Raw genomic sequence first — 17,995 nt, 5'->3', positions numbered from 1 at the left:
ATATTGACAGAAAAACACAGAATTGTTGACATTTTTGCAGATTTATTAAAAAAGAAAAACATCTCAAGGTTACGTATGTAACCTCAGTTCCCTGAGAATAGGGAACGAGACACTGCGTCCTCTAGAGGGCGCTTTGGGGAACGCTGCAGCGTGACTCGTGTCTGAAGAATACATAGAAAAACTACATGAAATGGCCGGCGACAGCGTATGACGTCACCGCGGCGCGCACGTCGCTGCCGCTGCGTCACTACCAGGCGACCATAACATAAAGAGGCGCCCGTCCAACACAATACATCTTCAATGTCTGAAGCTTTCGTCCGAAGCATGGTGAAAAGTCCAGAGGACGCAGTGTCTCGTTCCCTATTCTCAGGGAACTGAGGTTACATACGTAACCTTGAGACGTTCCCTTTGGAAGGGAACTCTCACTGCGTCCTCTAGAGGGCGCTTTGGGGAATGAATATACCCACGCTGCCATGCTGAGGGGAGTGCATGCTATGCCAGCGAGCACTAAGCAACAACACCCTACTAGGACGTGGTGACGGATGTCAAAACGTTATCCCCCAAGGCCAGAGGCCTGAACTGTTACCCACTTACCTGGACTAGGTTAGAACCCAGGGCACAGCTCTAGGCTTGGAATTAGAGTAATTCCTTCTGAGGGAAACGGCTAAGTTTCAAGGAAACTTAGACTCTACAGAACAAGGAACTACCGCAACATAGGGCCTAGTTCCCTCAGGAACTGGCTCTCATATGAAAGCAGCAAACCTGTCCTGGGTCTGTTCAAAGGGCCACTAGTAGTGGTACGCCCTGATAGTGGATGGTCGGCAGACATCAACAGTGATATCTAAAGAGTTGAACCCAGGGGACCGGGGTTGTAAGCCAACTCCAATAAATGGGAACGAGGCAAGACGCGTGACCCATACCATAAAGGGTTTAAGGAAGAACCCAAAACTTGGTGGGAACCTACCACACACGTGGATTTTATAAAAGTGCCCCAGGTGTATGTGCACTTACCACTCTTGTGGATTTTAGGAAAGACGCCCAGGCATAGCGTGGGACGCTTACCGAAATGATCGGATTTAAGGAGAGTGTTTTCCCAGGGGGTTTCACTATCAGCTCCATGCCGTCTGAAGAGACGGAAGAAGGGGATAACCCTCATGATGAGGGGATTGCCATGCTGCACCCTACTCCGGACAGAGGCTCGCAAGCTATCTGTCAACAGAGATAAACATAGAGCTGAGACCATCCTGCAATAGTGGACGATAGTGGAGGACAAATTCCTAACCCTGATCCACAGGGAAGATCGCTCTCCAGAAGGGGGCACTGCTCTCAGGGAACCCTTAATGAGAAGGGGGAGCGTGCACAGCCCGGTCCACACGACCTGTATAAAGGTCCGGCAATCTCACGAAGGTGGGTTGGCGCTCATAGAGGATCCTTCCAAAGAAGGGGAGCTGCGTAACCCAACAGGAGCGAATGCTCTCACTGTTACCCTTCGTAGAGGGGAGCATACATCCAGAATACAAGGTTGGAGAGTAAAAACGTGAAGTATGAAGGTCAAACTCCTAATCCTGAAGCACAGGGAAGAAAACTTGGCCACCAAGGAGTGGTGCTCTTATTTAGTGAACCCTTGAGAAAGGGGGCATGCCAACGTCCTTGTAGAAGGTCAGTAACTCTCAATAGTCTACCCGGGGTAGACTCTCACCCTAAGAAGGGAGGAAGGCTTTCCGTCCTGGGATGGTGCTCTGAAGGGAACCCTAGACAGCAGGGGAGCTATAAGGTCGGTTCCAAAACCCTGCGCACAGGGAGGAACGCGAGTTCTTACGCTCTAAAGGACCCTTTCCTCAGAAAGGGGAGCACTGGGTGCCTTATAGAATTCTGGGTTCACTCCCGAATTAAACCATGAGGACAGCTTCCTAGCCCTGAGACCAGGGGGAAAACCATCCTAATGATTGACACTTCGTAAAACCTTTCTCGGAAAGGGAAGTGAAATGAGGCCTGAGGAGTGAGAATCGACCCTAAGGTGCCAGCTTTCTGAGGTGTTTTAACACCAAAAAGATCCACAGAGAGGGAGGCATCCATCAACCTGGGTGTAGATTCTACATCAAGCATTACCCCGGCCCTCAGGCTAGAATGAGGTGGCTTGAGATGAGTAAAAACCCTTTCCGCAGAAAGGGGAGCGTTCACATAAGTAAACTGGAATCATAACCCAAAATTGGAAAGTGGTCACCAGGTGGTGCTCAATTTAAACCTTTTTCCGCTGAAAAGGGAGCATCCTTTAGTTGTAGCGGGCACTTCCCCCACCCTCAGGCGTATTGTAAAAAAGGGGGGTGGCCTGCCAGCACTCCTATTCAAGCGAACTCCTATCTCAACTGGTTAGAGAAGCTCTGTCTCCATGGAAACCAGAGGCTAAAAGAGGAAGTTTCCTCTGGGTTACCTAAACAGGGTCCAACGGAATCCTGTAGTTCACTTAGGAGAGGACACGAAGGGGATTCTCGTACACAGGCTATCTGCAACAGAGTTAAACATGCTAGGGCAATCCTAAAATGTATTTTTAAGACGCTTACATAGGTGAAGGGAAAAACTCCCACGTTTTAACCACTGAAAGGGGGGAAACCTGTTCTGTAGGCTGTCCCTTCTGGATCAAAGTGTTGGAAGACAAACACCACCATACGACCGGAGGGAGGGGTGCTTCGTTGAATTATAAATATTCCTTCCTAAGGAATAAACACAACACACAAAACAGATCCAGAATAACATCTTGTAAGTCATGAGGACAAACTCCTAACCCTGAAGGTCAGGGAGGAACGCCCGTCCTGTCGAGGGGGCGCTCATTGGGAACACTTCCTCGGAAAGGGGAGAGCCCAGCTCGTGCGTGAGGCCTGAAGAGTGAGAATCAGCCTGGACAAGAAGGACAGGCCCTTAACCCAGATGAACCAGGAGGAAAACCTGGCTCTGTCAGCGAGAAACGGTACTCTGAATAAACCCTTTCCGCGGAAAGGGGAGTACTATCTCAGTCGAACCAACCTGCCTCGTTTTTTTTTTTTTTTTTTAAGCTAACAGGGGATCGATAGACCCCCGTCCAGGTGGATTTATGTTCCTGCCTCAACGGGACATAAATTCCCCGGAGCAGGTTAGAGGGATTCTCAGAACAGGCCTGCAAAGGACAGCGTTAAACACGCCAAGGGCAATCCTAAGAAAGAAACTTAGGAAGCTTACCTTGAAGAGGACATAAATCCTATGTCTAACATATGCTGTAAGGGTGGTTTATCGCACAGCCTGTGGCGTGGAGAGGACGAACACTGCCGTAACCATAATCCGTAGGATCAGAGGGGGAGCATCCGCCGTAGACTTGTCATTTTTCTCTGAGAAGCAAAAACACAACACACAGGCCTGAGACAGTATGAAGTTCCTTTTTCTTTTGTTAAAAGAAAAATGGATCGTACTCACCCAAAGTGACCTGCATTTAACTCTAACTTAAACAAACCCTGTTTAAGGAGTTAAAATCTGGCCTGGGCCTTCATGGAATGAAGGACTTAAAGGCCGTGATCTACCTAGTCCATTAGCCACATAAATCCAGAAAGGCCAATGAGCCTGGAAAACTAACAGATCAGTGAAAGACCTCTGGTTAGTCCTTTTGAAAACAGCCCCCAAAGGGGAGCATTCAGAAACCCGACACACAGACATCCTCAGGTATCTGTGTGTAGGAAGGACCAACCAAGGCGAAAAACTGACCGAAAGCTTCCAGACCCTAAAGGGGGAAGAATTAACACACAGCTAGCCTCAGACAGCTGCAGTTAGTAAGACTGTTCTGCCATAATCATGGCTGAACTAGTCTCAGGAAATCCCCCATTTTTTTTTTTTTTGGCGGTAAATTAACTCCACAATCACGACGCGCAGCACATATTCGGCTCCCGCGGGAGCTAAACATACTCCGCCCAGGCGCCAAATTCCCTCAGGAATAAGGCAAGCAAGGAGCCGCTGACGACGCCGCGAATGCGTTTGTTAATGCCGCGAGAGGCAAACACACTCATGCAAAATGAGGAACAGAGAAACTCACCTCCCTCCTTTGCGAATGCGTTTTCGCCATAAGCCCATTAGTTCCCTCAGGAGCTGATCGTGCTGAAATTTACCACACTCACGTAGCTGAGAGTCGTGCAAGTGGGTATGAGAGCGTGCCTCTCGTAAAACTAAGCAATGAATGCACCGATTGCATTCTACTCTCTCAAGAGCTAAAATTGCTTGCCTTATCCCCTCATAGTTCGGGTAGTGTGAAAGTGCGGGTATCAAATTACCACACACGTCACACGCAGGTCTCCGATGAGAGAATACATGCACTCCTAGACAAAGAGAAGCTGAAGACAGCAAAGATGTATTGTGTTGCACGGGCGCCTCTTTATGTTATGGTCGCTCGGTAGTGATGCAGCGGCAGCGACGTGCGCACCGCGGTGACGTCATACGCTGTCGCCGGACATTTCATGTAGTTTTTCTATGTATTCTTCAGACACGAGTCATGCTGCAGCGTTCCCCAAAGTGCCCTCTAGAGGACGCAGTGAGAGTTCCCTTCGAAAGGGAACTGAAATATCACATGAAAGGGAACTGAAATATCACATGATCCTAAGTATTTGATTGATTGATTGATTGATTGATTGATTGATTGATTGATTGATTGTCATTTTATTTCAAATATGCAAAAAACATGTCAACAAGACAGCAATAAAAAAATATTCAGACCCTTTGCTCAGTATTTAGTAGAAGCAACCTTTTGATCTAATACAGCCATGAGTCTTTTTGGGGAGGATGCAACAAGTGTTTCACACCTGGATTTGGGGATCCTCTGCCATTCCTCCTTGCAGATCCTCTCCAGTTCTGTCAGGTTGGATGGTAAACGTTGGTGGACAGCCATTTTTAGGTTTCTCCAGAGATGCTCAATTAGGCTTAAGTCAGGGCTCTGGCTGGGCCATTCAAGAACAGTCACAGAGTTGTTGTGAAGCCACTCCTTCGTTCTTTTAGCTGTGTGCTTAGGGCCATTGTCTTGTTGGAAGGTAAACCTTCGGCCCAGTCTGAGGTCCTGAGCACTCTGGAGAAGGTTTTCGTCCAGGATATCCCTGTACTTGGCCGCATTCATCTTTCCCTCGATTACAACCAGTCGTCCTGTCCCTGCAGCTGAAAAACACCCCCACAGCATGATGCTGCCACCACCATGCTTCACTGTTGGGACTGTATTGGACAGGTGATGAGCAGTGCCTGGTTTTCTCCACACATACCATTTAGAATTAAGGCCAAAAAGTTCTATCTTGGTCTCATCAGACCAGAGAATCTTATTTCTCACCATCTTGGAGTCCTTCAGGTGTTTTTTTAGCAAACTCCATGCAGGCTTTCATGTGTCTTGCACTGAGGAGAGGCTTCCGTCGGGCCACTCTGCCATAAAGCACCGACTGGTGGAGGGCTGCAGTGATGGTTGACTTTCTACAACTTTCTCCCATCTCCCGACTGCATCTCTGGAGCTCAGCCACAGTGATCTTTGGGTTCTTCTTTACCTCTCTCACCAAGGCTCTTCTCCCCCGATAGCTCAGTTTGGCCGGACGGCCAGTTCTAGGAAGGGTTCTGGTCGTCCCAAACGTCTTCCATTTAAGGATTATGGAGGCCACTGTGCTCTTAGGAACCTTAAGTGCAGTAGAATTTTTTTGTAACCTTGGCCAGATCTGTGCCTTGCCCCAATTCTGTCTCTGAGCTCTTCAGGCAGTTCCTTTGACCTCATGATTCTCATTTGCTCTGACATCCACTGTGAGCTGTAAGGTCTTATATAGACAGGTGTGTGGCTTTCCTAATCAAGTCCTATCAGTATAATCAAACACAGCTGGACTCAAATGAAGGTGTAGAACCATCTCAAGGATGATCAGAAGAAATGGACAGCACCTAAATTAAATATAAGAGTTTCACAGCAAAGGGTCTGAATACTTAGGACCATGTGATATTTTTCTTTTTTAATAAATCTGCAAAAATGTCAACAATTCTGTTTTTCTGTCAATATGGGGTGCTGTGTGTACATTAATGAGGAAAAAAATGAACTTGATTTCAGCAAATGGCTGCAATATAACAAAGAGTGAAACATTTAAGGGGGTCTGAATACTTTCTGTAACCACTGTATGACTGGTGAAGTTCTTATTTAAACTTAAAGTGCCACTGTATATATTTAAATACTAAAAACAAACATGCTGGCCATCAATATAAAATGTTGCATAAAAAATGCAAAAAAACTACACTGTTTAAAAAAAACATTCCTCTGTTCACTTCATTTTCATATTCTTCTGCAAAAATATAAGTTTGTCCACATTTTCTGCCAAAAGGCGAGACCTACTTGCAGTGACTTTTGCTATAAACATCCCCAGTGCTTTAGTTATGGCTATTGCTCTGTCCGACTTATCACTTAGAGGTTGCTTAAAAGCTGCGGACAGTACAGTCGTGGCCAAAAGTTTTGAGAATTACATAAATATTGGAAATGGGAAAAGTTTCTGCTTAAGTTTTTATAATAGCAATTTGCATATACTCCAGAATGTTATGAAGAGTGATCAGATGAATTGCATAGTCCTTCTTTGCCATGAAAATTAACTTAATCCCGAAAAAAACTTTCCACTGCATTTCATTGCTGTCATTAAAGGACCTGCTGAGATCATTTCAGTAATCGTCTTGTTAACTCAGGTGAGAATGTTGACGAGCACAAGGCTGGAGATCATTATGTCAGGCTGATTGGGTTAGAATGGCAGACTTGACATGTTAAAAGGCGGGTGATGCTTGAAATCATTGTTCTTCCATTGTTAACCATGGTGACCTGCAAAGAAACGCGTGCAGCCATCATTGCGTTGCATAAAAATGGCTTCACAGGAAAGGATATTGTGGCTACTAAGATTGCACCTAAATCAACAATTTATAGGATCATCAAGAATTTCAAGGAAAGAGGCTCAATTCTTGTTAAGAAGGCTTCAGGGCATCCAAGAAAGTCCAGCAAACGCCAGGATCGTCTCCTAAAGAGGATTCAGCTGCGGGATCGGAGTGCCACCAGTGCAGAGCTTGCTCAGGAATGGCAGCAGGCCGGTGTGAGCGCATCTGCATGCACAGTGAGGCGAAGACTTGTGGAAGATGGCCTGGTGTCAAGAAGGGCAGCAAAGAAGCCACTTCTCTCCAAAAATACATCAGGGACAGATTGATCTTCTGCAAAAAGTATGGCAAATGGACTGCTGAGGACTGGGGCAAAGTCATATTCTCAGATGAAGCCTCTTTCCGATTGTTTGGGGCATCTGGAAAAAGGTTTGTCTTGAGAAGAAAAGGTGAGCGCTACCATCAGTCCTGTGTCATGCCAACAGTAAAGCATCCTGAGACCATTCATGTGTGGGGTTGCTTCTCATCCAAGGGAGTGGGCTCACTCACAATTTTGCCCAAAAACACAGCCATGAATAAAGAATGGTACCAAAACACCCTCCGACAGCAACTTCTTCCAACAATCCAACAACAGTTTGGTGAAGAACAATGCATTTTCCAGCACAATGGAGCACCGTGCCATAAGGCAAAAGTGATAACTAAGTGGCTCGGGGACCAAAACGTTAAAAATTTTGGGTCCATGGCCTGGAAACTCCCCAGATCTTAATCCCATTGAGAACTTGTGGTCAATCCTCAAGAGGCGAGTGGACAAACAAAAACCAACTAATTCTGACAAACTCCAAGAAGTGATTATGAAAGAATGGGTTGCTATCAGTCAGGATTTGGCCCAGAAGTTGATTGAGAGCATGCCCAGTCGAATTGCAAATGTCATGTAATTGTCGATAAAAGCCTTTGAAATGTATGAAGTGCTTGTAATTATATTTCAGTACATCACAGAAACAACTGAAACAAAGATCTACAAGCAGTTTAGCAGCAAACTTTGTGAAAACTAATATTTGTGTCATTCTCAAAACTTTTGGCCACGACTGTAGAAGTTGTTTCCTAACTGGATCTCTCCTGCTTATGCTGTCTACCGACACACTGGCGTGATGTCTTCTCAGGTGAACTGACATATTAGAAGTGTTTCCGTTAGCATATTGAATGCATTTTCCACAATGCTTGCACACAGTCGCAGTTCAATCTATTCTTTTATTCCCGTCATCATCATAGGTAGCATGAAATCCAAAATGTTCCCACACACCTGATTTATATGACGCTGGCGCTTCCTCCAACTCTGGGCAGCCTTCCTTATCTCTCCCACTTGCCATTTTTACACGTGACATAACCTGCAGCACTCCACTTTTACTGTCTGTATGTCCACACACACCTCTTATTTCACACAAAAAGGACACTCACTACGTGCACGAGGCTATATTGTGCATGCGTTGAACCGTGTGACGCACACATGCTCCGAACCGAGACAAGCAAACCGAACGGTTCAGATGTTTTTTCATGTACCGTGCCACCCCTAATAAATTATATATATATATATATATATATATATATATATATATATATATATTTAATGTATATAGCTGTATAGTTTAGGGAATGAAACTAATATTTGTGTTGTTTATTGGTTGTGGTATTTGTTTAGATTCCATGAGACAATATGAAGAAACCAGGCAAAAATTTAATATTTTTAATATTTAAGCTGGCTTTACTGTTTGATTGTCTTTGAAGTGAGACTGTAGTCCTGATTTTTGATGGATAGTGATTTTCATGATTTGATGGATCTAAACATTTCTGTTGCAAGGCTTTGACATCAAATCTTAAAGATGCTTTTCCATTCGTATCTCATTGATCCGCGCCAGTTTTGATACTAAATAGTTAGCGTGTATGTAGCTGTTCACGGAGGTCACCGTAAAGCCAAGTTTGCGGAAAAGCGAAATGGCTGCGGTTTGCGCTGAGCTGATCTCTACGATCACTCGAGAAAGTCCCTGCTCCTTACAAAACTCCAGCACTGTTTCTACCAGCAGGGTTCCCAGACCTTTACATCTGTGGTTGAAGGACACAACCAACTGAAACACCTCCAGAGATGCTGCGTCATCTGTGTTTGCGTCCAATCCGTCACTTTTCACTACAGCCAGCAGCCCAGCCACTTTCGACTGCCCGTTTACTTCCATCTCCGCCACCCAGAAACCATTTGCCTGGTTATCTGAGAAGTTGGCCTGAATGTCGGCCAATTCCGCGTTTAGCTTTCTCCTGAGGTAGCTGTCGTAAATCTCGTGGCAGCAGTAGTAAACCAGAAAAGCCCAGGCTCCTCCGAAGAGCACGGCCTGGAAATACGAGGATCCTCCGAGCACATATCCGGCTACGGAGACGCTGAGGGTCATGCCGATGTGGTCCGGATGACTCATGGCTTTGAAGAAAGCTGGGTAGACGTGCTCCAGAATGCCAAAGCGGAAGAGGGAGACAATAGCAGACTTATCTGTGGGCTTGTAGGGCCTGATTATACTCTTCACTGCAAGAGAGGTAGAAAAAGACAGGCTTCAGTTTGATTCTGACTGAATGTCTGCAGAAAGTCATGCAGATTTATAGGTAGGAGGAAGGAAGAGCAGAAATATAATTAAAACCAGGTTTAGTATTGTTAACTAAGCAAAACATTAAATGATAGATATATTAGGCTTATATTGGATATTCATTCATTTTCATTTAGTTTAAGTAAAATAAATTAGTAGAAATTAAATCTTAATGCAAACTACATTTTCCAAAAAGTAAATAAATAATAACAATACAATAATAATAATATACATGGAAAAAACAAACACATTAAAAATGGCGAAAACACACAAAATAATAAAAAAAACTAAAATTAAAATGCAAATAGAAAATTGTAAAAAACAAAAATCTAATTAAATATGGACAAAACTATATACATATATAAAAATAAACATAAAAATGACAAAATGGCACAACAAAATAACAAAAATTAACAATTTTATTTCAGTTGATTGCTAAGGCAACATTTCTCATTTAGATGTACTAAAATAACAAAAAATTATAACTTAACGCAAATTAGACATTTTCAAATAAAAATAAATAAATAAATAATAATTAAAATGGCCCAAAACACAAATTAAATTAAAATTAATAAATTAAAATTAAATTGCAATTAATGCAAACTAGACATTTTCAAATAAATAAATTAATAAATAAATAATAATAAAAAACTGCCAAAAACACACAACAAAATAATAATAATAAGCCAAAATTTAAATGCAAATATATATATATATATATTCGCTAAAGCATAAACTGTTCTGGTCCTTGCATGTTAATTGCATTAGCACCTTTGAGAAGCCTTTCTCGACACATTCAGACAGTGAAAGAGTTCACTTACAGTTGTTTTTTTGTTCCATCGCTGTGCTCAATGCCGCCTTACTGTACCTCCTCACTCGATCTGTAAACTTCAGCCCCAGTATGAGACAAATACCCATTTACAGAACGGCTTAGAAAAAGAAATGGAGCATGTTCAACACACACACACACACACACACACACACAGAGAGAGGCTTACTCATAGGCTACCTGACCCAAACACTCAGAGAAACCTGTTTACATGTATTACATTTAAAACTATCTATAATTTTGATGAATTTTTTAAAGCAGTTTCCAGTGAAACACAGGTACCAGAAATTAAAAAAAGGTTTTGTAATTATGAGATATAAAACCAAAAATATAACACATCACTTAATGAAATGTATGTATGTATATAAAGCCAAACATATATCAAATAACACTATAATTGAGATACAAAATCCTAAATACGAGAAATATGAGAATATTGTATGATTAAAAAAATTATATATATAAATATATATATATATCACAAATAACTTGCAGTTGTGAAATATAAAGAATATTGTGAGAAATAAAGCCAAATTGTAAACTCAAATTGTAAAACTAACAAATAAACAAACAAATAAACAAATAAATTCAGTGCACACAGACTGAAGTAGTTTAAGTCTTTGGTTCTTCTCAACAAATTAGAATACTTCATAAGACCAATAAAAGAAACGTTTTTAGTGAACTGTTTGCCTTCTAGAAAGTATGTTCATTTACTGTATGTGTACTCAATACTTGGGGTTCAGGTCTGGTGAGTTTGCTGGCAGTCAAGCACACCAACACCATGCTCATTTAACCAACTTTTGGTGCTTTTGGCAGCGTGGGCAGGTGCCAAATCCTGCTGGAAAATGAAATCAGCATCTTTAAAAAGCTGGTCAGCAGAAGGGAAGCATGAAGTGCTCTAAAATGTCTTGGTAAACGGGTGCAGTGACTTTGGTTTTCAAAACAGTGGACCAACACCAGCAGATGACATTGCACCACAAATCATCACAGACTGTGGAAACTTAACACTGGACTTCAAGCAGCTTGGGCTATGAGCTTCTCCACCCTCTAGACCTTGGTTTCCAAATGAAATACAAAACTTGCTCTCATCTGAAAAGAGGACTTTGGACCACTGGGCAACAGTCCATTTCTTCTTCTCCTTAGCCCAGGTAAGACGCCTCTGAGGATGTCTGTGGTTCAGGAGTGGCTTAACAAGAGGAATACGACAACTGTAGCCAAATTTCTTGACACGTCTGTGTGTGGTGGCTCTCGATGCCTTGACCCCAGCCTCAGTCCATTCCTTGTGAAGTTCGGCCAAATTCTTGAGTCCATTTTGCTTGACAAGCCTCTCAAGGCTGTGGTTCTCTCAGTTGGTTGTACATCTTTTTCCTTCCACTCAACTTTCTGTTAACATGCTTGGATACAGCACTCTGTGAACAGCCAGCTTCTTTGTTAATTATGTTTGCGGCTTACCCTCCTTGTGAAGGGTGTCAATGATTGTCTTCTGGACAACTGTCAGATCAGCAGTCTTCCCCATGATTGTGTAGCCTAGTGAACCAAACTGAGAGACCATTTTGAAGACTCAGGAAACCTTTGCAGGTGTTTCGAGTTGATTAACTGATTGGCATGTCACCATATTCTAATTTGTTGAGAGAGTGAATTGGTGGGGTTTTGTTAAATGTGAGCCAAATTATTACAATTAAAAGAACCAAAGACTTAAACTACTTCGATCTGTGTGCATTGAATTTATGTAATACACAAGTTTCACAATTTGAGTTGAATTACTGAAATAAATGAACTTTTCCACGTCATTCTAATTTATTGAGATGCACCTATATGGTGGATATCCACACACACACACACACACACACACACACACACACACGCATATTTCAGCGTCTCTCTAGTATTTCATAAAATCAGCTCTGATCTTGGCTGGACTTTGTAATGAGGTCTTCATATGCCTCGCTGGATCAGAGATGGAGCTGCATATCTCCGTGACTATCTCCGTGACTTTGTAGGGCTAAACCTGCCCACTAAATGTGAGCTGGGTTTTAATCGCAAGAGCTGTGTCATTTAATATGACCTGTTACAGATACATCATGGCCGGCTCTATCTGCCAATACACTGGGCTCAAACATATAGGCCGTGCTGCAAATAAATTGTCCTTTGCAGCTTGATAGGCATGGCTCCTCAAACTATTTTCTAAATTTCACTTTGTGTGTCCTCGAGTGAAAATAACAGCACACAGGTTTGGAACAACATGAAGAATATTCATTTTTGGGGGGTGAACTGTCCCTTTAAGCATAAATTGGGAAAATCTGTTAGAGAAAACAGCACACTATGAAGATTTACCCAGTTCAGCAGAGACCCAGATAGATGATTTTGGTGAATGATGTGGCTTCAAGGGCAATGACAATGACTCAGAAATCACTCTGATGCTTCTAGGGCCTTCGGCGCTCACGTAAGATTTAAATGAGAAATCCTTTAGTTCGTTCTGAGGTGCCATGGACCCATAAATTATATCCCACTGCTTGTTGCTCAATCACAATGCATGCTACAGAAAGACAGACTGATCCCATGCATTTCATCAAGTATTGAGTAACCAGTTAAGTGTGCATGTTTTATATTAAGAGAGACCGGGGCTAGTTGTCACGTCAATATTATTGTCCTGCAGCTAGCCATATTTTAACTATGTTTATATTTTTTTAACTGAATATTTTTTAAATCACAATTAAAAGGTTTATGCTAATACATGCATTTTAAAAATATTATAATAAAATCAAGTAGATGCAAATATATAATAAGAAATTGTGTTTGGTTTTTGGAGCGCAGAAACATTTTTCTTACCTGACAAATATGACAAAAGTCATATTGTGAAATATAAATCTAAAAATATAACAAATACCTTTGTAATTGTGAGATATAAAGCCACAAATAAAGCCACAATTATAGTGATATAATATCTAATGTTTGAGATAAAATCATAAATATGAGACATAACTTTGCGATTTGTGGGATATAAAGGCAAAAATATATCAAATAACTTTGTAATTATGAGAGATAAAGTCAGAAATAAAGCCAATATAACAAGTAGCTTTGTAATTGAGATGCCATAATGTGAGATATAAGATATAATGTCAGAATGTGAGATATAAAATCATAAATACGAGACATAACTTTGCGATTGTGAGATATAAAGTCATATTTTGAGATATAAAAACGAAATATTGATGATAAAGTAAAAAAATACAGCTTTAAATAAAATAACTTAATAAAAATAACTTTGCAGTTGTGCGATATTAAGAATATTTTGAGAAATAAAGCCAAAAATATAGCAAACAACTTTGAAATTGAGATTTAACCTTAAAAAAAAATTGTAATTGTGACATTTAAAGCCATAAACATGACAAATACGTTTTTGGATTTGTGAGATATAAAGTAATATTGTGAGATATAAAATCATAAATACAAGAAATCACTTTCAAATGGTCAGATATAAAGTAATATAAGATAAAAGGTCATATTGTGAAATATGACATAAAACTGCATATGTGAAGAAGTTCTTTGTGAACCTGTTAAAACCTGTTTCTTACCTGTTGGATTTATGTGTGGATGGCAAATATACATCACATTAAATTAATCCAGATTAAAAAAAGAAGTGTGTTTGTGAGTGTTAAATTATTGCATAAAAACTCCTAGACTACTTGATTAAATGGCAAGGTCCAATGTGACAACTTGCCCCGCACAGTGATAACATGCTCCAATGTGTTAAACCAACTGTTCAATACCCTTTTTTGACTATGTTATACCTGTACAGAAATTAACTCAAAATTTAACCTGCTCTGAGAAAAATTCAGTGTGACAACTAGCCCTGGTCTCCTCTACATTGTACAAGTCTACATTAACACAGATTGCATTAAGCACCAGCAGATCTGTCCTCAAACAATACTGAAATTTCACTTTTCTCATTTGATCTCTTCTGTAAATATTAGCTGAGTTTCTATTGCTCGTCAGATACCGTATGGTGGGCCGGGCCGCCTTACTGCTGAAAGATTTAACGTTACCTTTCACCTCCATTTATAAGCGCATAAAATGCGCTCAGATCTCGAAATCTCACTGGAATAAATACAAGCAATTGCTGTTAAGCTCTGATGGCATTTCACCAACCCATGTGCTTTCTGAATATGCCCCACTATATTTATGTTTAGAAATCCAGTGACATATTTATGAGGACAGCCAATTTCAACAGGAACATTGCAATTCGCTCTTTTTGTATTTTTCTTCTGTGGTTATTTACAGAGTGTCCTAAAGCTCACTGCCGCACCACTGTAACTATATTTCACCTCCGACTAACAAGCATTATCTTTCATTCTTGATCTTAACATTGTCAAGTGTTTATATGACCTTAAAGCAGTCCGCTCAACTCGTGGATCTCCGCACCTTCATTCTGTACTTGACACTTGAATGAAGTGATTTTAAAGGAACAGGTCAGAGCGAAAAGAAATTCTGTCAAGTTACTCACATTCAAAGTCCTTCCAAACCTTCATGACTTACTTTCTTCTGTGGAACACAAAGGAGAATTTTCCCCCCATGCATTTACAGTAGAAGGGGACTGGTGCTTTAATGCTTCAAAAAAAAAAAAGAGAGAGAGAGAGAGAAGCAAATGAGTCATGCACTAAAGTTTTCTTGTTGACGTTTTGTAGCTTAAGAGACCTAAGAGGTCTCAACCACTGAAAATCTTGACAGTCGCATTTGCAGTACTTGATGCATTCATAAGTTCATAATGAGCTCCTGAGACAAGTAGCAATGTCCAATTTCTGAACAATTTCTGAATTTTCTTTTAAGTCCAATATTTCTAATGAATCATTAAATTGGTTCACATGACCAGTCTGAATGGTTCATTCAGATCTAATGTTCCAGTCTGTAAGTCGCTTTGGATGAAAGCGTCTGCTAAATGAATAAATGTAAATGTCAAGAAGAAAAGCAACTTTAATTTCGGTCTGCTCATCAAATCAAAAGGTTTTCATATTAATTATGTATGTATGTGCGTATGTATATAGCACAGAAGTATGAACGTAGAGGGATTGCTGAGGGATTACCACCTGTAATGTTTAGTTTAGCCGCATTTAGCTGCGTTTAGCTGCATGTAGCCACATTTAGCGGCAAGACTTGCCAACAAGCACATTATTAAGAAATGCCATTTGCAAAGATTCATAAAGTCTTATATTCACTTCTGCTGTGGGTGAAGCTGCATCATGAATGATGCAGCTTCGAAACTACTGAAACTACTGCTATGTTCATGATTACATCCAACAACAGAACACCTCAATCACTCAATTGACCATATGTACAAAGCGTTATTTAGAACTTCTGCATAAAGATAAGCCAGCTCGTAAACTTCCACTGAAGCTCATTTTATATGTGATATATATATATATATATACTGTATATATATAGGTGGACACTCTTGAGACTAATCTACTGCCTCGTTCTTATCAGAAACTGAGAAAAATTATAATTGCAACAATATAAATAATAATAGCGGCATAAACAGTTTCATATTATTTAAGAACATATAATTTAAACGCGGAGCCTGGCAATCCCAGGAGACTACCTGCATAGTTGTACATTTAAATGCTGACAGCTAAACACTATCATAATGCCTTTAGGCTAACGTAGCGATAATTCTCTTCAAGGACATCTTAATTGCATTCTTGATAATCATTAACTTGCCTTTATAGTCATGAACACATTTGTAAAATCTTACAATATTTTAAAGCCTTTATTATTTTCCAACTCTACAGCTGTGAAATAAAATTCACTTCAAGGACTCACTTTTCATTCATAAAGACGAAAAATGCCTTTTCACGGAAAACAACTTCTTTTTTTTAGGCTAAAAAAGATATGGAATTACCTATATAACCAAAAGATGGCAGCAGAGGATTAATTATTATGTAGCCGCCATTTCAACTCACTATATTTTTCAAGACTTGCTTTTCGATTTATTATAAAATTACTACTTTTTACTTTTTTTTTTCTCACAGATCTTTGGCTCCATGACTCAAACAGGCCCACTGATTTTGCGTTTCGATCTGCCTCCATCAACTTTGCCTAATAGGTGCGCAAATTTCACTGGCCAATGGCGGCCTTTTTTTTTTTTTTGAGATGCGTAAATGTCCTAATAGACACGTGTGGCACATTGGACCACGAACATGGACATCTCTTTTCATGTTGATAGGACAAATGTTTGCATAGTTATAGCCATTTTTAAACTCAGATTGAGCTCTTACATAAGTGTTCTGAGTTTGGCCAAAATATCTAATTCCATTTAAGAGTTATAGGCAATTTACTAAAAGTGTTTTGCCGTCCTTTTGCGACGGTGTATCTGAAGTTCAACTTTTTTATATATATAATTATTGATATACACTCTCCTGAGAGTTATGAGCGATTCCATTCTTTTGATCGCTGTAGCGCCCCCATCAGGCCGATAAGGGCGAGCCTTTGTGATGTTGTAGAAGGTGGGAGTTGTACCATCCCACCAAGTTTCAAGTCTCTACCACTTACGGTTTGGTCTGCACGATCAGTTTTACGTTTGTTTAATGTGTGACATCACATTGTTTAGGCCCCACCCATGGCCGCTGACTGAAAGTCCTGCATCGCCATGGTTCCTGCCAAGCGAGTTGTCTTCGGTTGTACGCTGTCCTCCATTTTCTACACGCTCGAGCAGCTGTAACATCAGCAATATTTCGTAAGCCTGGTGTTCTGTGTTTTGATGTAAGACTGAAAAAAGAGTCTTTATTTTCTCCCATAATCTAAGCCATTGAGGATGCAGCGGATTACTTTTAAAATTTGAAGGAATCAAAATCTACCTAAATTCATTTGTCTTTGCAAATCAGTTTACCCAAGACTGCTTTGTGAAAGTCATATGCGGGAATATGCAGCTCATTTGCATTTAAAGTGATACACACCAAAAAAGCTCTTTTGTAGACACCCCAAAAAGGACATTTTCCACATGTTAGGATCTTTGGGGTATTCTGAGCTGAAACTTCACAGACACATTCTAGGCACACCCAAGACCAATAATTCATCTTGTAAAAAGGGGAATAATGGGTACCCTTTAAGACTTTATTTCACTATTAAGACTTTTATCTTACAATTCTGAGGGAAAAAAGGCAGAATTGCAAGGAATAAAAAGGCTGAATTGTGAAATAAAAACCTTTTTTAATCCGTGGTGAAATTTGTTCTTCCATGGTCACACAGGCCTCTTTTGATTCTTTTATGGTCTTTTGCATCCTTTTTTTAAACTTGAAAGCTCCAGGCATTATTACTTGTAATTGCATGGAAAAGAGCAACATGTACATTATGCCATCGTTTTTGTTAGAGAAAGTGTTACATTACAACGAGTAAATGATGACAAAATTTTCACTTTGTATGTGAACTACTGTATCTCTTTCTAACTTTCGCTTATGGCTAAACACATGAGTTTTCCCTCTCCCTCTCTCATCAGTTTTTGACACTTGAATAAAGCCTAGTTTTAGAGCCTCACAATAGAAGAAAAAAAAAAACATTGAATGCTTAAGATTTCCTCTGGGGCTTCTTTTTTCTTTCTTTTTTTTCCCCTTCATGCAACACTAATTATTTTTTGGGTTGTTAATGAGTTTTGCACTAACAGAAATCTAGGTAGAGAATT

The 17,995-nt window shown here is 40.5% G+C and overlaps 1 protein-coding gene across 1 annotated transcript; it reads right to left on the bottom strand.

Annotated features, from left to right (window-relative positions):
* Positions 1–8,744: 8,744 nt before the first annotated feature.
* Positions 8,745–10,369, bottom strand: LOC141290508 (putative N-acetyltransferase 8B). The gene is made up of 2 exons (XM_073822634.1): positions 10,316–10,369; positions 8,745–9,436 (listed from the first exon to the last, which is right to left on the bottom strand). The coding sequence occupies exons 1-2, from the start codon at positions 10,332–10,334 to the stop codon at positions 8,745–8,747; spliced, it is 711 nt and encodes a 236-aa protein (XP_073678735.1). The 5' UTR covers positions 10,335–10,369.
* Positions 10,370–17,995: the final 7,626 nt, after the last annotated feature.

Source organism: Garra rufa, chromosome 18, assembly GCF_049309525.1.
Source record: "Garra rufa chromosome 18, GarRuf1.0, whole genome shotgun sequence".
In the NCBI taxonomy this organism is placed as follows: domain Eukaryota; kingdom Metazoa; phylum Chordata; class Actinopteri; order Cypriniformes; family Cyprinidae; genus Garra; species Garra rufa.
This window is presented reverse-complemented; position numbering and strand designations above follow the sequence as displayed.